At 43.5% G+C, this 23,593-nt stretch overlaps 2 protein-coding genes across 2 annotated transcripts in view; both read left to right on the top strand.

Annotated features, from left to right (window-relative positions):
• Positions 1–914, top strand: part of Slc30a5 (solute carrier family 30 member 5) — a 28,148-nt gene extending 27,234 nt beyond the window's left edge. The window contains exon 16 of the mRNA XM_021663992.2: positions 109–914. Within this exon, the coding sequence (XP_021519667.1) occupies positions 109–279 (171 nt within the window). The 3' untranslated portion in view covers positions 280–914. The remainder of the gene's footprint in view (positions 1–108) is intronic.
• A 14,926-nt stretch (positions 915–15,840) lies between these two features.
• On the top strand, positions 15,841–22,791 carry Ccnb1 (cyclin B1). Its single transcript, XM_021663990.2, has 9 exons — positions 15,841–15,973; positions 16,500–16,670; positions 16,764–16,907; positions 19,228–19,410; positions 20,861–21,019; positions 21,227–21,463; positions 21,696–21,836; positions 22,231–22,341; positions 22,580–22,791. The coding sequence occupies exons 1-9, from the start codon at positions 15,953–15,955 to the stop codon at positions 22,685–22,687; spliced, it is 1,275 nt and encodes a 424-aa protein (XP_021519665.1). The 5' UTR covers positions 15,841–15,952; the 3' UTR covers positions 22,688–22,791.
• Positions 22,792–23,593: the final 802 nt, after the last annotated feature.

The raw sequence follows: 23,593 nt of genomic DNA, 5'->3' as shown, positions 1-23,593 counted from the left end.
CATGAATGCTAGACCAGCCTGAGCTGCATCTCAAGATCCTATCTCAAAAAGAAAACTTGTACTAAATACAGTATCCTAAATTGTTGAATTTCCTCAATGTTCTAACAGGTTACAGGAATACTTAAAGATGCTGGAGTAAACAACTTAACAATTCAAGTGGAAAAGGAGGCATACTTTCAACATATGTCTGGCCTGAGCACTGGATTTCACGATGTTCTGGCTATGACAAAACAAATGGAATCCATGAAATACTGCAAAGATGGTACTTACATCATGTGAGATGTGCCCTGTGGCATGAACAATGGAGGTTGAGTGAGTGTGTTTATAATGTCACACCAGAATGAAAGTTGCACATAATTGTACAAAAACTTTTAAAAGCTCCCTACTATTTGGTAAAGGAATCTCTTTTAAAGAAAATTGAAATGCAGAATGAAGCATTAATTGTATAAGAAAACTTTGTTACTCTGAATTATGTGTATGAAAGGAATCTTAAATTTGAATATGATGTAATCGTATCACATCGTCTTCAGAAATGGACACATAATGATGGATTCTGGTGAAGACCAAAATTTCTTCTGTGCATTTACTTTCTATCAGAAAGCATCTCCACTGTAAATATGTATTTACATGTTTATTACAAAAACCCAGATGAAGTTTTTAGTCGATTTTTTGCATATCTGAAGAACAAAATGAGAATAAAATTCTATATTTATGAATTTTCTGTATATAAAACTGGTTTCTAGTTATAATTGAAGTGTATTAAGTAAAAGCTGTATTTCTACTTGAAATGGAAACAATTCAGGAGAAATTTCAACCATTGATTTGAGATAAACAGTGAGAATAGAGAACTATAATATAGTTCTTGATCTGTTATGAGGTTTAACCACTCCATTAAATAAATTTTATTTTTGGTAGTTTTTGCAAATGAATAATTGGTTAGAGTAAAGAACTTACACTAAGTTGTATCATGTTACTCCCTGTTATCTTTCAACTCCAAGGCTGAATATCCGGTTTTCCTGTATGCATCTGGCCTCCCAAGACACTGTGCTGCTCACCAGTACGGACTGTTTGTCCTGTCACTTGCCTCCTTGCGTATGCAACAGTCACAAATGATTTCAGAATTGCATTCTCCACATGTGCTTATAACTTTTTTTTTTCTGATTTCTGGAAAAATGTACACATATAACAAATAACAGAGTAGTTTTTTCAAGATTTAGGTGAAACTTGTACATGGCTTTTGGCTGCCGTGAAAGTGAAATGTCCTGTAATTACTTTCTATAGTTTTGTCTACCATAATCATTTCCAGTTTTAGCTGGATGTATAATCTAAAGAGACATTATGAGTGATATATGCAGTTTTATGGCCAAAGAATATTGTTCAGTGCAAACTTGAATATTTTCATTACAGTAGGAATTTTGATAAGTAGGATGATTTAGAATAGATATTTTCCTATCATGATGACAGACATTTTAAAAAATATTTTATCTTACCAGTTTTAATATATGAAGGTATTTAGAAATTTCTTACAAGTTACTTTGGTGCTCTTTATCTTCTTTTTGCACGCTTTGGTCCAGAATTTTCAGCACATATTAAAATATTGAGTGGTGGAGCTGAAGAGATGTCTCAGCAGTTGAAAGTACAAGGACCTGGCCAGCATCTTACATGGAAGCTCACAATTGTCTCTTAACTACATTCCCAGGGGATCTAATGTCCTCTTTTGGCACTGTATGCATGTGATACACAAACGTATGTAGCCCTGGCTATCCTGAAACTCACTGTGTAGACCTCGCTGACCTGAAACTCAAGAAATCTGCCTGCCTCTGCCTTCCAAGTACTGGGAATAAAGGTGTACACCACCACCCAGCAAAATAAATAATTTTTTAAATTAAAATCTTGAGTGATGAGAAAATAATTGTATGTTAATGTTTTAATGCAAATTCATAAAAAAACATTTCAGATCATGAGGTACAGTAAATATACCAATATTAAAATTTTCATTTCCCCTAAAAGGAATATAATTAGCAAAAGAACTTGAATTAATGTGGCTGGGAATGATGAGCTGTTAGCTGAAGACGAAGGCAGTGCAGGCAGAATATAGGGAGACTGCTGAATGCACCTGCCTCTGCCTCCCAGTGCCGGGACTAACAGTGTGCGCCACCACTCCCGGTTTAGTATCTTTTTACCCCTCCCTTACAAAGCCAGTAAAATCTACTTCACAGGGATTAGCAACAAAAGGAGTAATGCTTGCAAGAAATGATGGACTGCATAAAGTTGAAGAATCCAGGACAGTCTCCCCATCTTCAGGTGTTTGAAGTCCCTTCTGCCATATAAGGAAGAATATTCATAGGTTCCAAGTGTATGACAGCTGTTCTTGGTTGTCAACCTGACAACATCTGGAATTAAAACCCAAAATGCTGGGCAAACCTGTAAGGAATTTGTTGTGGGACAGGGTTTCCTGTAGCCTGGCTGTCCTAGAACTCATTCTGTAGATCAGGCTGGTCTCAAACTCACAGAGCTCTACCTGTCTCTGCCTGCTGAGTGCTGTGATTAAAGACTTGCACTACCACTGCTGGGCGAGGGGTTCTTTTTCTGAATTAAATCATTTGAAGTGTAAAGACCCACTTCTAATCCAGATATTTGAGGCAGGAAGATCCACCTTTAGTCTGGAGCACACCTTCTCCTGGAAGCTTGTATAAAGGACATGGAAGAAAGAAGTTTGCTCTCTGCCTGCTTGCTTTCACAGGCAAGCCCATTCCTTCACTGGCATTAGAGTCTACTTCAGGATTTAGGGTCTAGTGAAGACCAGCTGAAAGAGCCTTGTGGACTATACATTCATAGCCAGTCATTCTAATAAACCCTTTCTATAGAGAGAAAAATTATCTTGTAAGTTCTGTAACTCTAGAGAATCCTGAGTAATACAGGCTTTGTTGGACCAGAAGTGGGAGGTGGTTCTAGAGCAACCAAAACACATCTATAAAGTATGTGGAGTAGGCTTTTCAGTTCACCAACACTGTTGTCAAAGCCTCTCCAGTTAGTGAAGCTCTCCTGGGAGCTTGCAGAGTGCTGAAAGCCCATGGTATGAACCATATTACAAACTTTTTAAGGAGATAATGCATTTGATTATCCTGCATAACCAACTGCTTAATGGTTTTGTGGATTTAGTGGCTGTATATAAAACTTGGGACATTTTGTGGAAAAATAAGGAAATTGATGCTGGTAGGTTGCTTTTAGCATCTCTGGATGAATTAACAATGGATAAGGATGAGCTCCGCGATAAAATTAACCAACTTGTGGCGTCTCAGAAATATGGCAAAGGACAATGAGTTAGTGATAAAATTGACCAGCTCCAGATGCACATAAACAGTGTGCCCCAGAAGAAACTCCTTTCCAGCAGCCACAGAGCTCAAGTTGAGGAAAATGAAACTGAAGCCCTCATTAGAAGATGGCTGAATTACAGTGAGAATTCAAGTTCCAGCCTCAGAGGGTTTCAACAGTTAAGGGCATTCATTGGTTAAGGATGGGATCCTGTGACCTGGGATGGGCATGTGTGGGAGGACCCTATTGAAACTGAGAGCTTTGAATCCTCATTCTCAAAGGGTTTATCTCACCTGAAGAAAGTCACTCTACCCTCAACCCCAACCACATTTTAAAGTGGATGGGGGTCATTCCTGCAGGAGGTTGAAGGCCAGACAGTATCATTCAAAGCTGAGATGTCCTCAGTGCTGAGAGTTACCTGTTGGTGTAGATGGAGTGATTGATATCTCTGTCACAATGTTGTCTATAGGTTTAGGAACTGTATTCTAGAAGATAACAGTTTAACAAGGCTAAGTAAGACAAAGTCAAACCACTTGTCAGATTTAAAACAAGTATGAGGAAAAGCAAAAGAATGTTAAGTCACAGTAGCTACAAGTGCCCCCATGGGTGATTTCAAAAAGACTGATAAGTATGCAATAGTGGCTGTGAGGATGAGAAAACCTTATCCCAGGCTAGGGCCCAGCAATATCAGAGTAAAGAAATACACATGGGGCCATAACTCACCATGGCTACTCATTGGAGGAGATGGTTGAAGATAGGCCTACTGAAAAAGAGTTGAGAGATCTTGGTGGTTTGAAAGAAAATGGCCCCCTTAGTCTCAGGGAGTGGCACTAGTAGGAGGTGTGGCCTTGATGGAGTGACATTGTTGAAGATGGTGTGTTACTCAGGGTGGGCTTTGAGCAACTGACAGATGCTCCAGTCAGACAGTTTGGCAGCCTCTTCCTGCCGCCTGCCAATACAGAACTCTCAGCTACCTCTCCAGCACCATGTCTGCCTGTGTGTGGCCATATTTCCCAACATGACCATAATGCACTACATCTCTCAAACTGTAAGCCAGCCCCAATTAAATAGTTTCCTTCATAAGAGTTGCCATGAGCCAGGGGTGGTGGTACATACCTATAGTCCCAGCACTCTGGAGGCTGATCGCTGTGAATTTGAGGCCAGCCCCGTCTACAAATGCTAATCCAGTACAGCCAGGGCTACACAGAGAAAACCTGTCTTGAAAAAAAAAAAAAAAAAAAAAGTTGCCATGGTTATGATGTCTACACAGCAATAAAATCCTAACTAGGACAGAGATTGCTGATATATTTTTGGTGGGGGGGAGGGGGCTAGTTTCAACACAGGGTTTCTCTGTGTAGCCTTGGCTGTCCTGGTCTCACTTTATAGACCAAGCTGGCCTCAATCCGCCTGTCTGTGCCTCCCCCAGTGCTGGGATTAGAGTGCTGCTCTTTTGGCTTAGTGTTGATGAAGAGATTGTAAGACTCAGGGAAACTGCAATGCTAGAGTGGGTACTCTGTGTAAAACTTAATCCTCCACAATAGGAAGGCCCCGGAGACATGCCCTTCACCAGTCCTATAGGATGAAAGGTGAGGTGGGCACCAGCACATCTGAAGAGCTTTGTTGTCACCCTTTTTCTCATGCTAGACCTTAGGGGTGGAGATGCTGCAGCCCAGCTGGATGAATTAAATGCAATGGGATTCATTGGGTCCCAAAGTAGCAGGGTAGCAGGGGCCAGGTGGCAGCACTGAATCGCCAAAGGCAAGGCGATCACAGTTAATAGTGGGCAGCACAGACAAAGCAGTGTCCATAGTGGCCTGACCCAGAAGGGTCAGTGCAGGAAAGGTGATCTTTATGGTGGCATGACTTGTATGGACCTCTGGTACTGTCTAATCAAGCATCGTGTTTTCAGGGGTGAAAAAGTTAAGAAGACTACTGAATTTTGGTTTGATTAGTGAAAGGTTCTCAAATGAAAGAAAGGTTCTATTAGATATTGGCAAAAGGGAAATTTCCTGATTTGAGCTAGTTTGCAGACCCCAGAACTCTTTTTTTGTTTGTTTGTTTGTTTGTTTTACCTGGAACTCCTTGAATGAAGTGGTAGCCAGGTTCCTCTAAGGACTTTGATAAAATCCCTGAAAATATTACTGTTGGCCTTTCTCCAGACCTACTCCAGAGAGCCTCTTGCAAGGGTAACTGTACACTGGGGGAAGGAAACAGACTTTCCAGAGTCTATTGGATACTAATTCTGAATTGACACTGTTTCTGGAAGATCCCAAGAAACATTGTGGCCCTCCAGTTAAAACACTATGGAGGTCAGGTGATAATGGAGTTTTGGCTAGAATCTCACTCACAGTTGGAGCAGTGGTTCCCGAACTCATCATGTGATTATTTCCACAGTCCTGGAATGAATGGTTGGGACAGATACACTTACAAGTTGGCAGAATTCTCACACTGTGTCCCTGGCCTGTGGAGTGAGGGATTATGGTTAGAAAAGCTAAATGGAAGCCTTTGGAGTTAGTTGCCTCTGCCCTCAAAACTAGTATCTCTTCCCCAGAGGAATTACAGAAATTGGTGCCACCATCAAGAACTTGAAAGCTGCAGGGTTGGCGGTTCCCAGGACATCTCCCTTTAACTCTCCTGGTCAGTGCAGAAGACAGATGGACCGTGAAGAATGACAGCTGACCATGGAATACTCCAGTAATGATTCTGGTTGCAGCTGCTCTACCTGATTCGGTGTCCTTCCCTGAGCAGATTAACACAGCTCCTGGAACATTTCCTCGGCACCTGTCCAGCAGGATCAGCAGACACAATTTGCTTTCAGTGGCAAGGCCAGTGTATACCGTTACAGTTTTACCTCAAGGATACAGTAACTGTCCAGTCCTGGGTCATATCTTAGTTAGAATGGATCTTGAACCTCTATCTTTTCCACAAAATATCACATTGGTGCACGTCACTGCATCATACTGACTGGACCAAGTGAGCAGGAGGTAGCAACCACTTTTGAATACTTGGTAACCCATATGTGCATCAGAGAATGGGAAATAAATCCAACCAAAATTCAAGGACCTTCTACCTCAGTGAAATTCTTAAGAGTCCAGCAGTGTGGGGCATGCAGAGATATTCCTTCCAAGGTGAATAAAAAATTATCATACCTGGCTCCTCCCACCACCACAGAAGAAGCACAGTGTTTAATGGGCCTATTTGTATTCTGGGAACAACATATCCCTCACCTGAGTGTGTTACTCCAGCCCATTCACCAGGTGACCTGAAAAGCTGCTGGCTTTGTGTGGGGCCTGCAACAGGAACCGGCTCTTCTCCAGGTCCAGGCTGCTGTGCAGGCTGCTCTAACACGTGGACCATAGGATCCAGCAGACCTGATGGTGCTGGAGGTGTCAGAGGCAGATAGCGATGCGGTAAGGAGCCTTGGCAGGCCCCATAGCTGAATCAAGGAAGAGACTTTTAGGATGCAAGGCTCTACCATCTGCATACAGGTATTCTTCCACTAAGAGACAGCTCTTGGCCCCTCCTGGACCTTGGTGGAAACTGAACTGTAGCTCTCATTTTTAAACTCTGTTTTATTAACCCTCTAACTCCCTTCCAACCTCCCAACCCTACACAGGAGAGAGAAGGTTGGTGGGGAGAGGAGGTGCAGATCCCTTTACTTCTCCCTGCCCTTCAGAGTCGCTGGGTTCTTTTAGGGCTTTACCAATCCCCATTAACAGCAAACTCAGCCAGCAGTCTCCTCCAAGCCACTGCACAACTGAAGCATCTCTCTTCATCTGTCTCTCCAAACCGCCACACCATCTGTCTCTGGTCTCTTCAGACTGCCACCCGCCACTTGCCACGTGCCATTGCCACCCAGGATGCTTTCTTTTTCTGGGTTCTCGGAGTTACATCCTCAGAGCCCTAGACCACGCCTGTCTCTGTGCCACATGAGGCAAGCTGTTACCAGTCATCAAGGGCCATGCCCCACATGAGACAACTATCAGCTGTGAACAAACTAAAGCCCAACTAAAACCCCACACTTAGGATTAAAACAAAAACATATTTACACAACATAACTGAGTTTATGTTAAGAAACCAAAATTTCCATGATACTGAACATTTGATGTTGGGCCACCAAGTTACCATTCGACCTGAGCTGCCCATCATGAGCTGGGTATTATCCAACCCACCAAGTCATAAAGTAGGCCTGGACAGCAGCAATTCATTATTAAATGGAAGTGGTATATATGCAATCAGGCCCGAGCAGGTCCTGAAGGCACAGGCAAGTTGCATGAAGAAGTTACCCAGTTGCCTATGGTTTCTAACCCTGTTACAGTGCTGACTTTGGCCAAGTATGTACCTCATGGGGTGTGTCTGGGATAGGTTGACTGAGAAAGAGAAGACTGGGGCCTGATTTTACTGATGGTTCTGCACATTTTGCAGGTACCAATCAGAAGTGGACAGCTGTGGTTTGTTTATTTGTTTTGTTTCTTTTGTTGTTGTCTTGCATTTGGTTTTGGATTTTTTAAGATGGGGTTTCTTTGTGGCCTTCGCTCTCCTGGACTCACTTTGTAGACCAAGCTGTGATCCACCTGCCTCTGTCTCCTGAGTCTCTGGGACAACCCTGAAAGACGCCAGGGAAGACAGTAGGCAGAACTTCGGACAGTAGACATGGTCATATATTTTGTTTGGAAGAAGAAATGGCCAGATGTGGGATTGTTCACAGATTCATGGGCTGTAGGCAATGGATTGGCTGGAAGGTCAGGGACTTAGAAAGACATGATTGGGAAATTGGTGAGAAAGAGATCTGGGGAAGAAGTATGTGGAGAGATCTCTCCAGATGGACAGAGGATGTGAAAATACATTACATGTGTTTCATGTAATGCTCATCAAAAATGATTTCAGCTAAGGAGGAGTTCAGTAACAAGTAGATAGGATGACCCGTTCTGTGGACAGTCATCCTCTTTCCCCAGCCATCCCTGTCATTGCCCAGGGGAGCCATGAACAAAGTGGCCATGGTGGCAGAGATGGTGGCTATGCATGGTCTTGACAGTTTGGTCTTTCGCTCACCCAGGTTGACCTGGCTACAGCTGCTGCTGAGCACCAGATCTGCCAACAGAAGAGACCAACACTGAGCCCCAAATATGACACCATTCCCTGGGGTGACCAGCCAATGACTGGTAGAAGGCTGACTGCATGGGACCACTTCCTCCACGGAAAACACAATGCTTTGTCCTTACTGGAGTGGGAACTTATTCTGATTATGGATTTGCCTTTTCTGTATGTAATGCTTCTGCCAAAACCACCATCTGTGGACTTATAGAATGCCTTATCCACCATTTTCTACAGTTGTCAGAAGTTGGTTCTTTTTTACTTTGCAGGTTCAGGTTGGCAGGTTTAGCAGCAAGCCCCTTTACCCACTGAGCTATCTCCCTGGCCTAACAAACAGCATTTAAAAGTCAGTTGACAAGCCAGGCATAGTGCCACTCACCTTTAAAGCCAGCGCTTTAAAGGCAGAGGCAGAAGGATCCCTGTAAATTTTATGCCAGCCTGATCTACATAGAGAATTCCAGGACAGCCAGGGCTACATTGAGACGCCATCTAAAAACAAACAAACAAACAAACAGATGCCTGTTGACATATAGTGACAGCTAGCATCAGCATAACTAAGGTTCACCACTCACTGTTATCATCATGTTTTGATTAAAGAACCAAATCAGATATAAAGATTTACTATTTCTTAGAAAGAGAAAGAGAGAGAGAAAGAATAATTGTTATAGATATATTTTCTTTTATGTGCATCTATGTGTGGGTATGTAGATGACGGGACATAGAAGCCACAGCTGGGCATTAGATCCCCTGGAGCTGGAGTTACAGGTGCCTGTGAGTTGCTGGACATGGATGCTGGAAACCAAACTCAGGTTCTCTGGAAAAGTAGTATATGCTCTTAACTACAGAGCCATCTCTCCAGACCCAGCTTTTACTTTTTAGGAATAATTTTATTTTTAATTATGTGTGTTTGTAGGTCTGTGGATGGGAAGTATGTTATCAATGAAATGTAACAAAATATGGCTTTTTGCTATGGGCTTTTTTTTTCTGGTGTGTGTGTGTGTGTGTGTGTGTGTGCCTGTCTGTCTCTCTGTGTCTATGTCTGTGTGTACAAACCTATGTATGAATGCCTACAGAGGCTAGAAAGGGGCTTTGGATCTCCTGGAGCTGAAGTTGCAAGCAGTCATGAGCCAGCCAACATGGATTTAAGCTAAAAGAAAGTCTTTATTGACCCACTAGCGACTACACAGGGTGTTCTAGATCCCAGTGTAGCCCCAAGCCTTTCTTGGGGTGAGCTTTTAAGCACAAAAGCCATATCCTGAATTGACATACTTCAGATAACAAGAACAGCTAGCCAAATTGGAACTACAAAAGCTAAAAAACAAAGTTAGTGCATTTAGGTACTTTCTCAGAACTGTAGACTTGGACGGATTAGGTCTTTGTTTTTGTTTTGACAGGTAGTACTCTCTATGTGCTAAATTTGCTCTGAACGATGCTTCCATCTTGGAGTCATCTGTGCTAAGGTCTGGGGCCCTGTAACAAACTGAACTCAGGTTCTCTGGAAGAACATCAACTGCTCTTATTGATAGGTATTCTCCGCCGAGAAAATGAGCCAATTCAACCCAAATTAAAGTATAAATGCAGAGTCATTGGGAGCATCGCTCAGTTGGGTCTACCAATCCCAAGGAACAAGGCCAGGAAAGTCAACATGCAGAGGAATACAGAGAGTGGAGGAGGGGTGGAGAACAAGAGTGTAAAGAAAGGTGAGGACAGAGAGAGAACCAAAATGTCTGGATTATATAGGGGAGAATTCAGCTGCAGACGGAAGGATGCTGGGAGAACCTGGAGGCCAGGTCCACTTTAGTATGTTAAATAGGCACCTCTTTGTTTGTCTCTTCGGAATCCCAATACTTACCCACCAGACCATTTCTCTAGCCCCAATTGTTGATTTGAGATAGAATCTTACTCTGTAACCCAGACTGGCCTTGAACTTGTGTAAACCTCTTGACTCAGCCTCCCAGTCCTGGATAAATACGGTTTTGAGTTATCCTTTTCTGTTTGTTTGTTTGTTTGTTTGTTTGTTTATTTGTGGTGGAAATTGAGTCTAGGGTCTGTGTTGTCCATACAGAGGCACGTGCTGCATTCGAAGCTCTGGTTTGAACTTAGTGAAATAATATAGTCTGGTTTGGGAGCACAGACTTATCATCCAGATCTTGGGAGGCTGCAGCAGGAGGATTAAGGGTACATAGCAAGTTCTAGACTGGCCTAAGCTACATAATACCATGTCTAAATAAATAAATAAATAAATCCTGGGCCTTTGAGACAGTTTAGCAGGTAAAGGTGCTTGCTGCTAAGCCTGGCAACCTGAGTTCAATCCCTGGAACTGACATAATGGAAGGAGGGAACCAGCCCCAGCAAACTATCCTCTAACCTCCACACAGACACCGATATTCAAGAGTTTAAGTTAGCCCGGTGACTCCATTTTGAAATTAGGAGCCATCTTGACTGGGAGCTGAACTCAAGTACCAGGACATATCACAGAACATGCACTTGGCAGAAAACAAAGTTAACTCTCCTAGCAACAGCCTCCAGGAAATATCACAGAATAAATACTTGATAGAAAATTGAGACAATCTCCCTAGCAATTATCAGTGAGAATTGGTTGGGAAAATTCTCCCCAACATTCCAGATGTAGTTTAGAAGAATGGCAATTGTGATTATATAAAAAGTCACCTCGCCCCTATGACTTTTACCCAATCCTGTAGAATCAAGGCATGAACCCCCCTGCTTGATGTCATGGTAGCCCCCTGCTTTCGGTTTTTCCCTTTAAAAACCCTGCTCATGCAGGGCTTGGAGTCCCACTTCTCTACTGCTGTGTCAGTGAGACTTGGGTCCCAAGTTTGATCGCTCTCTTAATAAAGCTCTCTTGCTCTTGCATCGAATCGTCTCCTGGTGGTCTCTGAGGGTCTAGTGATCCTGGCATAACAAAATGAAAACAGGACCACATTCTCATCATTAAGGTTTTGAAATGCTAAAATAATCATATTTTATTTCAAAGCAGAAGCAAACAGATTGAATTCAAGGTCAGCCTGGCCTACAAAGCAAGTTATAGGCTAGCCAAAGCGACACAGTGAGGCCCTGTCTCCAAAAACTAGAGCAAAATATTGAGCAGATATTTCACTGTAAAAGACACACAGATGATGAATAAACATATTTTAAAATGCTTAGTACCATATGCCATTAAAGAACTGCACATTAAAATCTGAGTTCCTTAAAAATAGGGAGGGCTGTGAAGTGCTGTCTTTTGGGTATGGCAAAGGGAATGCGATCATGACCTCACTCAGCTGTGGCTGCCTGCAAGGAGCCTAACAAGCAGTCGGTCACTGATCAGCAAGAGCCTCATAAGATCCCACCCTCCTTGCTGAACTACTGACGGACACTAGGAGAGAGGGACAGTCATTGTCTCCTACAATTTGTATACAGCAGAGGAGCCCAGCAGGCTCCATGAGCCATGGTCACACTGATAATCAAACTCAGAAGGTTGTTTATTGTTGTTGTTGTTTTTGGTTTGTTTTGTTGGTATTTCTTTTGTTTTTTTTTTTTTTTTTGAGACAGCGTTTCTCTGTGTAGCCTTGACGGTCTTGGATTTGCTTTGTAGATCAGGCTGGCCTAGAATTCACAGAGATCTACCTGCTTCTGCCTCCCCAAGTGTTAGGATTACAGGTATATGTGCCACAGTGCCCAGGGTTTTTGTTGTTGTTGTTGTTTTGTTTTGTTTTGTTTAGATGAGGTCTGACTACATAGTCCCGGCTGACCTGGAACTTACTTACTGTGTAGACCAGTCTGGCCTCCAACTCTTAGAGATAATGCCTGAGTACTGTGATTAAAGGTGTGTACCACCACACCTGGCTTAAACTCAGTAGGTCTTTAAAAACAAAACAAAACAGAAAATCCCACAACAGCCACAACAAAATGTCCAGGATGTGAGGACCTGCAGGGAGAGAGGAGGTGATAAAGGGAGGAGGGAGAGCAGAGAGGGAAAGATTTCATAATAATCACAATGTGTTTTAAAGAAGCTGGCAAAGAACAAACTCAATACGGTTTTATTTTTCCTTCTTGATGCGTTACTTAAGCTGGCTGGGGTCTATCCCCAGCACCAAAACTAACAAACAAACAAACAAACAAACAAACAAATCAACATCAAAGTACTGCACACTTAGCACAATGACTAAAATTGAAAACTAACATCAAATGATGAGGACGTGAAACAACAGGAACTCTTGTTTGTTACACGGACATGGAAGTGGAAAAATGCCATGCATGGAGCTACATATACTAATCCTACCACTCAGGAGGCAGAAGCAGGAGGCTGGCAGTAAGTTTTTCATCCAGCCTGGTCTACATAACAAGTTCTAGGCCAGCCGCAGCTTTTTCAAAAGACAGGGGCAGCCAGCTAGATGGCTCAGTGGGAAAAGGCACCTACGGTCAAGCATAACAACCTGAATTTGATCCACTGCATGCAAATGAGTCCATGCAGCTTCCTATGGGAACCATTGGCAGTTAATGGTTGCCGGGAGAGAGGGGGTTGGGTTTTTTTGGTTGGTCGGTTGGTTGGACGGCTGTTGTTGTCTTGGTGGCACAGCCACTGAGTTGCCCGTGCTTTAGTAAACAACACCCTACCCATGCTACGCAGGCAACTCTGATTCAACTCGCTGAGTCACACACAGTACAGACGTGAAAGCGGGACCGCTGCCTGGGAGGAAGAATCATTTCAATGGAAGAGGATTAGTGATGAGGGAGAGTAATGGAGGCTGAAGACTACTAAGATTTTTCATAAACATGTATGAAACTGGCAAAGAATAAAAAGTTAAAGGAATAGCATACTCACGTGGGATTTCTGTCTCAAGCGGAATTACTGTGTGGGTCCATAGTCTACATCAAAAGTCCCTGGATCTTTCCTTTCACTTTTTTTCTCTTTTACTTTTTTCTTTGAGAAAGGGCCTTAACTTGAACTTGCTAGCTGAAGACACCTCGCCACCGCCCTTATCTCACTATATTGCTCAGGCTGACTAATAGTTATTCATCCTATCTCAGACTCTCAGTGTCCAAGGGATTGGGTTTTATGAGTCCCTCCCTAATCCATGATGAAATGCTAACAGGCCCAGTCTGATGTTGATTTTGTACAAGTACCCATTGCTGGAGAAAGTTCATGAGTGTCATTTTGCATCATGCCTGTAGTGTGACAAAACTTCCCCCGAGGAGACAAAACACACATCTATTCACTCAGAGAGGAAGCTCGCAACAGACCAAAGCATGGATAGCACCAAAGTCTAACTTGGTGAACCAATGAGCTTTATTACAGTTCCTTACAGGAACAAAAAATGACTCAAAGACAGCTGCATCACCAAAGCCCACCGTAACTCAGGTGATGTCTCACAAGACCTGGAGCACACTCTACAGCCTGATGGTAGCTCCACAATTGGGAGAGTGTACTTTCCAGGTCCATCAGTCAGTCTAAAACTCTTCTAGGCAGCTCATCTGGTTTCTGCTTCTCCCGTGCAGCTGGTCTGGTCTGAGTCTTCATGTAGCTTTGCTTGTCTAAGAGTGTTTTTGTAGCTTGGCTAAGTGTATTGTGGCAAGGAAAAACCTAGTGAATCTAGTAAGTTTCAGGGACTTCCGGAAGCTATTATTTCCCACCACCCCCCTTCTTGTTTAAAGAGCTTTCCTGCAGGATAGAATCTTTCTGTTTCAGAGGAAACGGTTACACAGTACTTTCCTATCTTCCAGCTCTGTTCCTTCTGCTGCTTCTTCCACAATAATCCCTGAGCCTTGGAAGGGATGATACAGGTGTCCCGTTAGGGGTAAGCGGTTGGTTGTTTTGTTTTTGAGACAAGGTCTCACACTAAAGCCAGGCTGGCCTGGAACTCACAGTATGGCTCAGATTGGCTTTGGACTCATGGCAGTCCTCCTCGCCTCAGTCTTGTGTTGGGGTTGCTAGCTTGCTGATGTGCCCTGCTGGCGCTAGGGGAGACTGGGCAGGAAAATGCTGGACTTCTGTGAAGTTCTGCTGGAAGCCTAACAGCCAGGCATGGCAGCACACGCCTGTAATCCCAGCACTCAGGAAGGCAGAGGCAGCCAGATCTCTGTGTGTTCGAGGCCAGCCTGGTCTACAGAGTGAGTCCAGGACAGCCAGGGCTACACAGAAAAACCCTGTCTTGAACATCTCCCCCCCTTAGAAAAAGTATAATCCTAGCCAGTTGTGGTGGCACATTCCTTTAATGCCAACATGTAGGAAATTAAGGTAGAATTACTACAAATTCCAAATTCCGATGCTAACCTCAGGCTACTGTAGAGACCTTGTCTCAAACAAAACTGTTCTTGCACAGAGAGAGAGAGAGATGGCAGGTTGGAGCAGGAATGGGATATGGTATTTGTTTACTGAGTACCTTAATTTGTATATTAATGATTATTAGAGGACTAGGGATACAGCGCCATTGGTAGTGCTTGCTTGAAAACCTGGGTTCAGTCCCCACTGTCACACAAACCCAGTGCAGCGGTTTACACCTGTAACCTCCACACTGAGGAGGTGAGGGAGGGAGGAGAAGAGGAGATTTAAAGTCATCCTCGGCTACATGGAGTTCCAGCTCAATCTGTGTACATGAGATCTGGCTGGGCGTTGGTGGCATACGTCTCTAATCCCAGCACTGGGAACGCAGTCTCTGCGAGGCGGGTCTCTGTGAGTTCAAGGCCAGCCTGCTCTACAGAGTAAGTTCCAGGACAGCCAGGGCTGCGCAGAGAAACCCTGTCTCGAAAACCAAACCAACCAAACAACAACAAAAAAATCCTCATTAGTGTTACTGAAAATTAATGTGGAAATTTTTTTTTTACGAAAGATAATAAACCTTAATAAGGAGTCTGAGGTCGAAGGAGGGAAGAGTTGCATTAGGGATTCTTGTTAAATAAGTAGATTTTACAAAACTATATTTTTGGAGTAACCTTAGGCTTACAGCAAAATTAAGCAGAAGGCACATTTTCTTTTATCACTGGGGCAGTAACTACCGGGGCGGCTGCTATGTTAATCTGTTTGATTATAATAATCATTGACCTTATATACGTGCTATAATTTCATGCTCCATCCCAGACAGACTTCCATGAACTCTGAGATAGCATTGCCACTTTTGTAGAGGAGGAGAATGAGAAACAATAATGAGAAGGACGACAGCCAAATTTCGCGGCACGCTCCTGAGCTGTGGCGGGGGCCACGGTCTTTTCCTAAATCAGCACGCCAGGGGCCGCGCAGCCGCGAGCGCGCAGGCGCAGAGCCTGAGCTCGGGAGGGGTGGGCGTCCTCGCTCTGGCCCCGCCCCTCGAACCTGGTCGCGGGATCGCCCAGGAAACGCATTCTACGGGGAGCCCGCAGCGCCAATGGGAAGCGAGCAAGTGCCACGAACGGGCCAATGAGGAGAGAGCGGCCCGGGGTTTAAACCCAGGCCCGGCAGGCTCCTCCCGGCGTGCTCCGGAGGAACGGCTGTCGGTTTCTGTCCGTGGCCAGCCAGGGGCCGGGGTGTCCTGCTTCTGGTCGCCGAGCCCCCACTCCAGGAAGAGCCATGGCGCTCAGGGTCACTAGGGTGAGCCGGGCCGGGCGCCGCGGGAGCGGACCGTGGCGGCCAGGCGGGGAGCCGGGGACCGGCTGGAGGGCGAGGGAGACCTCTGAACCTGTCCGGGCTGCAGCCCCGGGGAGGCGTGGGTGGTGAGCTTCGGTGTTGGAGGCCCCGGAGCGAGCCCTTCGCCTTCCCGGATGCTGTCTGAAACCCCTCGTTTCCTTTCTGATGGAAACTCAGGGTTTAGGATTGCATGGGACCTAGGAGGAAGTTGGATGATAGGGGAATGGGGAAGGTTTGGGTGGAAACGGGCTTGTCACGGCCGGAGTAGGGGTTGGCCTTCCTGCTGGGATGCATGGAAGGGTGTCCTGGGACTCGGAAGCCCGGGAACCACACACAGCTCTGAGGGGAGAAGGTATCCCAGTGGGAGGACGTCTTGAGAACCCTGGCTTTGCTTGTGGGAGCCTCAGTTGAGGCCCACCTTCATTAACCCTTGACTTCCTGCAGCCGCCATGGATCATCTCTCAAGTAGTTTTTTTTTTTTTTTTTCCAGAATTCGAAAATTAACACTGAAAATAAGGCCAAGGTCAGCATGGCAGGCGCCAAGCGAGTGCCTGTGGCATTTGCTGCAGCCTCCAAGCCCGGACTGAGACCCAGAACCGCGCTTGGAGACATTGGTAACAAAGTCAGCGAGCAGGTACAGACAAGCATGCCTCTGAAAAAGGTAACTATCTTCTTGGCCCAGCTATACTGAAAAAGCCAGTCTTCCAGCTGACACCTTTGGGAAAACATTCTGTTTTCTCCATTCCTTCCACAGGAAGCAAAAACTTCAGCTGCTGGAAAAGTTACTGCTAAAATCATACCAAAACCTGTGGAGAAGGCGCCAGTGTGTGAGCCAGAGGTGGAACTTGCTGACCCTGAACCTGTTATGGAAGAAAAGCTTTCTCCCGAACCTATTTTGGTAAACTTAGCATTTTAAAAAGTCTTCTTTCTTTCCGACTTCATTCCCACTCTGATGCACACAGTGTTGGAATGTATATTGAGTGTTAAGCAAAGGTATTTGACATGCATTAACACACACTCGCTGGGTAGGTATTACCTCCATATCTGATGGTGGCACACAGATGTGTCAGGGTTTTTTGTTTATGTACACAAGGTCTCATGATGTGGAACTGCCTCTTGAGATCTGGGATCCAGAGGTGGGCACCATCTTTTCTGTGTCACTGTGTAGCCCGTGCCATCCTTGAAGTTGAGATTCTTCTGCCCCCAGCTCTCCAGTGTTGGGATGGTGCATCCCATCCAGATCTTTTTAATTGCTTCCTTATGTGTAGCATCCTGAACCAAAGAATTTTAGTGAAGGTCTGCAATAATAACACACAGATGTGTTTGTGAATCTTCTGCTCCCTAGCACAGCCGCAAAATTAATGAGCCTCTTATAAAAGAAAATTTTCAGACAGAAAATAAGATTAAGTAAATAGGTGTCTCTAATCCCAGCACTCCGTCAAAAGGCAGGTGGGGCTCTGAGTTCAAGGCCAGCTTTGCCTCTATAGGCCAGCCAGCCAGAGCCACAAATAGTGAGGCCCTCCGTTTCCACTCTGATGCACACAATAGTGTTTGAATATGTAATATGTATTATGGAAAAAGGGGGAGGTGATGGGTTAACATTTTAAGCCTAAAAATGTTTTTGGCTGGGTTTATAGCATGTTCAGCACATAGGAGGCCTTGGGTACTAAATACAAAAGCACACAAACACACTAAATCTTACTACTAGGTGTGATAGTGCAGTAGGGGGAATACAAGTCAGGGCTAGCCTGCACTAAATAGCACAGCTATATCCGTTTATATCACTTTCTCTAGCGTCATTGTAATCAAGAACTTGTATCCACCTGAATAAAGGTTGAAGACTTGTCATTTGTTTAAATCAACTTCACATGGTGCTAATGAACAGTTGCTTTATTACCTGTTTCCTTTGACTTTCTTTACGTGTTAGTAGTTAGTCCTTTTTTATTTGTATGTGCCCAATCATGTGCATGTTAGGCCAGAAGGGCACAGGAGAGGTCCCTTGGGGCCGGAGTTCTAGGCATTTTTGAGTCACCCAATGTGGGTTCTATGATCTGAGCTCTGGTTGTCAGGATGGAGCAGCAAGGACTCTATTTGCTGAGCCATCTCTCCAGCTCCCAAACCTCTACCCACCCCACCCTTTTTTTTTTTTTTTTTTACATTATATTTTGTGTGTGAATACACACTTGCAGAGGTCAGAGGACACCTTTTGAGTCAGTTCTTCTACCATGTTGGGTCCTGGGGGTGGAACTCTGCTGTTAAGACTTGGCAATAGGCACCTTTATCCATCTTGCCAGCCCAGTTCTTCCTACTTTAAACTGGCTTAATCAAATTGGGATTTGCCTTTTTTTTTTTTTAAGATTTATTTATTATTTAAATAAATTGCATGTGTGAGGGCACCAGATCTCACTATAGATGGTTATGAGCCACCATGTGGTTGCTGGGAATTTAACTCAGGATCTTGGAAAGAACAGCCAATGTTCTTAAACTCTGAGCCATCTCTCCGGCCCTCGGGAATTTAGGAATTTACCTTTTTATGAGACCAGATCTTGTTGCCTTGCAGTTTCCTATGGAAACCAGGCTGGCTTCAGCTTAGATCTGCCTCCCACCTGCTGGAGTTAAAGGCATGCCTCTGGCATGTCTGGTTTTTGTTTCAAAGATTCCTTTTTCATGGGTGAGACATGGGTTTGCAAATTATGCCATGCCCAAGGAGGCCAGAAGAGGGCATCAGATATCCTGTAGCTGGTGTAGGTCATCTGGTTCCTGTAGAAAAACTGAATTCCAGCCCTTGGCAAAAAAAAAAAAAAAGCAAGTGCTCTTTACAGCTAAGCCATTGCTCCAGCCCAGTATTTACTTTTTTTTTAAGGTTTATTTTGTGTGTATATGAGTGCCCAATCTCAGTGTACACCTGCATGCCAGAAGAGGGCTTCAGATCCCATTGTAGATGGTTATGAGCTACCATGTGGTTATTGGGAATTGAACTCAAGACCTGGAAGAGCAGACAGTGCTCCTAACTACTAAGCAATTTCTCCAGCCCCCAGTATTTACCTTTAATAATTTCCCAGAAAGAAATTGGGGGGAAAAAATAAATGTTTTTCCTTTAATGAAATGAATTGCATTTTCTCAGAATGATTTTTGGCTGGGGGATACCAATACTGACTTTCCTTCCCAGGCTGTGGCATGTGGTCCTCATTGTTTCATGGAGTCTTGTCTTTTTCAAGGTTGATAATCCCTCTCCAAGCCCAATGGAAACTTCTGGATGTGCACCTGCAGAAGAATATCTGTGCCAGGCTTTCTCTGACGTCATTCTTGCAGTGAGTGATGTGGATGCAGATGACGGAGCTGATCCGAACCTCTGTAGCGAATATGTGAAAGATATATACACTTACCTCAGACAGCTGGAGGTCAGTATTAACACTGTAGCCTGCTTTACTCAGGACCTTTATTCTTGTTTAAGATCCTTCTGGTTCGACCTTCCCGGTGCTGGAATTTTAAAGGCAAGCACCACCACAGCTGGCTGATTTACTTATTTACATTTATTTATTTATTTATTGAGGCAGGGTCTCTGTGTCACGACTGGTCTGTTCTGGAGCTCACGATAGAGACCAGGTTGGCTTGGAACTCCCAGATCCTTCTGCCTCTTGGTACTGGGATTAAAGTCCTGTGCCACCAACTCAGCTATCAAAGCTATCAGCAGCACACTTGACATTTCTTTACCTCAAATAACATTTGAAACACTATTTCCACTTTTCAAACAGCATTGTAATAAAGTCACTAGCCCCATGAAGTGGACTTGCCATGTTGAATTCAAGATTTCTGTGTTGGGAAATACTGACTGCCAGAACTCTTAACTCACGTAGACCTCAGGGTTTGAGGGGAGGTGGATGACATGCTAAAGGACTGTAGCTGTCCTAACAAGGCATCATTTTGTGTCAGTGTACATGTGCTTGTTTGGGAAAGTACTTTTTTTTAAGATTTATTTATTATTTAAATAAATTGCATGTGTGAGGGCACCGGATCTCACTATAGATGGTTATGAGCCACCATGTGGTTGCTGTGTCTAAAAGGAGCACACTCTAAAGTTGTTGATACTAATGACATTTGCTCTTTCACCTCCTTAAACAATACACTCTATAGTTAATGTGCGCGGCAGATTTAACACCACCTGCCCCAAGGCTTAGGGATAGAACACAACCTGGTACATATTAAGTAAGCATTTGGCCACTGAACTATTAGCCCTAGCATTGTCTTCTCAGGTTATCATTGGTTTATTCAGTGTCTTGTCCTTTGGGACAGGGTGGGTGTGGGTCAGAGAACAATTTTCAAGAGTTGGCTCTCCTTCCACTGTTAAACAAGTTCCAGGGATTGAACTTAAGTCAACAGGCCTTTACCCACTAAGCCGTCTTGCTGGCTCCCATTCCCTTTTGCATCTATATTTTCTAAAGGAGCCTTCAATAGGTATCTGTCCAAACTCGCCATTGCTTTTTAATTCTTGTTACTGGTTAAGATTTGTGTTCTGCAGAACTGGATTTGGTAGTTGAACGTATTAGTCCTTAATGTCTTAGCCTTAGCTGTGTTCTAAAATTTATTTTTTCTGCACCGCAAAGCTCAGATTCTGTATTATTCTTATGAAAAGATCTGAGATAACTGGTGGGTACAGGGTGTAAGCTGCAGTAGGTTCTGCTGAATTGAGTGTCTGAACAACATGAAGAGCCTGACTGTTCTAATGAGCTTTCTTGCTTTCTTAATGAGCTGCTCCAGAGCTATCTGTTCTATATATATTAACTGGTCTTTATGGACACAAACAGAATAGGGAGTGATGCTTTTAGAGTAACTTTTTTTTTTCCCCCTCAGGAAGAGCAGTCAGTTAGACCAAAATACTTACTGGGTCGTGAAGTCACTGGAAATATGAGAGCCATCCTCATTGACTGGCTAGTACAGGTTCAGATGAAATTTAGGCTGCTGCAGGAGACCATGTATATGACTGTTTCCATTATTGATCGGTTTATGCAGGTATGTGTAATTTTGAGTTCTATGAGAACCTTGGAGGACGGGAGGTAGACATGGAAAGTTGAACCCAGGGTCCTGTGGTAGGCCAGGTACCTTAGCCTTTGAGCTATTTATTATACCTAGCCGGAAACTGAAATCTTTCTTGGGAAGTAAGGTGTCATCAGTTGAGCTGTTAAGAGTACACACTGTTAATTGAATGTGCCATTGCAGAACAATTGTGTGCCCAAGAAGATGCTCCAGCTGGTTGGTGTGACTGCCATGTTTATTGCAAGCAAATATGAAGAAATGTACCCACCAGAAATCGGTGACTTCGCTTTTGTGACTAACAACACCTACACGAAGCACCAGATCAGACAAATGGAAATGAAGATTCTAAGAGTTTTAAACTTCAGTCTGGGTCGCCCTTTGCCTCTACACTTCCTCCGTAGAGCCTCTAAAATTGGAGAGGTATAGATTTCTTGTTTTGCTACTTTGTTTAATATAGCTGCTGATGTATATTAAAAACCTAACTACTCGGGAGAGGGATATGGCTGTTACTCATTTCTAATCAGGCTGTGTATTAATTATGTGGTTACTCTTAAGGTTTGTGTGGACAGTTGTAGTCACTGACAGAGCTTTTTATGTTATTGCCAAGTAAAATTCTGCAAAAGGCTCAGAATGCTGTGTGTGTCTATTCCAGGTTGATGTTGAGCAGCATACTTTGGCCAAATACCTCATGGAGCTCACCATGCTGGATTATGACATGGTACACTTTGCTCCTTCTCAAATTGCAGCTGGGGCTTTCTGCTTAGCACTGAAAATCCTTGACAACGGTGAATGGGTAAGCTGCCTCACCAGCCACCAAGCTTTTAGGTTGTGAACGGCTTTTGAGTGTGAACATGGCATGGTAATGGATGCTGTGCTGTCTTCTTAGAATGGCTCCATTTCTTTAGCTAATTTAATCTTTATGGAAACACCCCTTTGAGAAAGGAAACTACAAGTGGATCTAAGAAACTCATCACATTCTTGGAATGGGTGTTTCTCATGTAGACTGTGCTGTCCTGACATGGAAGTAGGGAAGCCAGCATTTATATTGTGGTTTAGATGGGCAGATGTGTCTTAAATTTCAGTTGTGATTACTATACACTCTCCCCTGGCCAGACTCTTAATGTCATGTAGAAAGTTGATAAAAGCCACTGGTGTGCTTAAACACGTTTTTATTTATTTTGTCTTAGACACCAACTCTGCAGCACTACCTCTCCTACACTGAAGACTCTCTCCTTCCTGTTATGCAGCACATGGCTAAGAACATAGTCATGGTGAACCAAGGCCTTACAAAACACATGGTGAGTCTATTGAAACTTCATGGCTGGCTTAAGACTTTAATACCAGCACTCTGGAGGCCGGGAGGAGGCGCATGGGACTCTGAGTTCAAGGCTAGTCAGGACTACATAGATTTTGTTTAATTTTGTTTTCATTTTTTTTTAAGTTGGAATTATATTCCATTTCTCCAGCCTCTCTCTGCACACGGCCCGTTGGGATGGTTTTTGTTTTCTTTTTGATTGTGGTGTTTTTCTCTTACAGACTATTAAGAACAAGTATGCAACATCTAAGCATGCTAAGATCAGCACTCTGGCACAGCTGAATTGTACACTAATTCAAAATTTGTCCAAGGCTGTGAAAAAGGCGTAATAGCTCAAATGGACTACTCCATCTGCAAATGCAATTGGCACCATGTGCCACCTGTACATAGTATACGTGCTCTTCAATAAAGACTTTTTACTTTCCATAGCTCATTTGAATGTGGTTGCTTCTGACTTTAGGATAATAGAATTTGTATAAACATTTAAATTGCTTTTAGTTTCACAGGGGATCCAACAAATGTATATAATTGTAGCCTATATGTTTATAATACTTCCTTCACTGTGTGTCCTGATCTATCTATCCTAAGTCATCCTGCAAAGTCGTCTGCCTAGCTTAGGTTTAAATTCTGGTTTAAACTCTAAATCTACCAGCTTGTCCCTAGTTTCGCTTTCTTTTTTCAGGTACTTGCTGCCTTTAACCCACTGTCTTGAGTTATGAACTTTCAGATCTGAAACTGTTTTCTTGTTGTGTAATTATTTATTTGTTCTTAGTTGACTTGGAAAACAGGATGTCTTTTAAAAGAATTTGCCCCCAATCTCAATACCAACAGATAAGGGTGTATTCTTGCATATCCTGTATAAATTCAATCATGCATAATGTTGAGATTTTTATATGGGTTCATTTTGTCAGCCTTTTCGCTGCCTATATTGCCTTGTATAGTATGAATAAACTGTGTAATGTGTTCAATGATTCCCTTAATGACATTCAAACTGCATTCTCTCATTGCCCTCCTCACAATGCTTCTTGAATGCTATTTTATGTCTTGCTTGGCTTTATATCTGATATCAAGTTAAATAAAACTTTATTAATGAAAAGCTTTCCCAATTTCTCATTTGCCCTTTTGAGTGTTCAGCGTTGTCTTTGCTATATAGAAATTTAATGTTGCTAATAAACATTATCCTGTAGTTCTAGATTTTTTTTTTTTAACGTATGCAGTGTTCTGTCTGCATGTAC

This window comes from Meriones unguiculatus, chromosome 6 (assembly GCF_030254825.1).
Source record: "Meriones unguiculatus strain TT.TT164.6M chromosome 6, Bangor_MerUng_6.1, whole genome shotgun sequence".
NCBI classification, from domain to species: Eukaryota; Metazoa; Chordata; class Mammalia; order Rodentia; family Muridae; genus Meriones; species Meriones unguiculatus.
This window is presented reverse-complemented; position numbering and strand designations above follow the sequence as displayed.

Coding starts and splice junctions, on each gene's coding strand:
- Ccnb1 (XM_021663990.2), top strand. CDS start 15,953: ATGGCGCTCAGGGTCACTAGG. Junction 15,974..16,499: donor TGGCGCTCAGGGTCACTAGG/GTGAGCCGGGCC, acceptor TTTTTTTTCCAG/AATTCGAAAATTAACACTGA. Junction 21,464..21,695: donor GAGCCTCTAAAATTGGAGAG/GTATAGATTTCT, acceptor TGTCTATTCCAG/GTTGATGTTGAGCAGCATAC.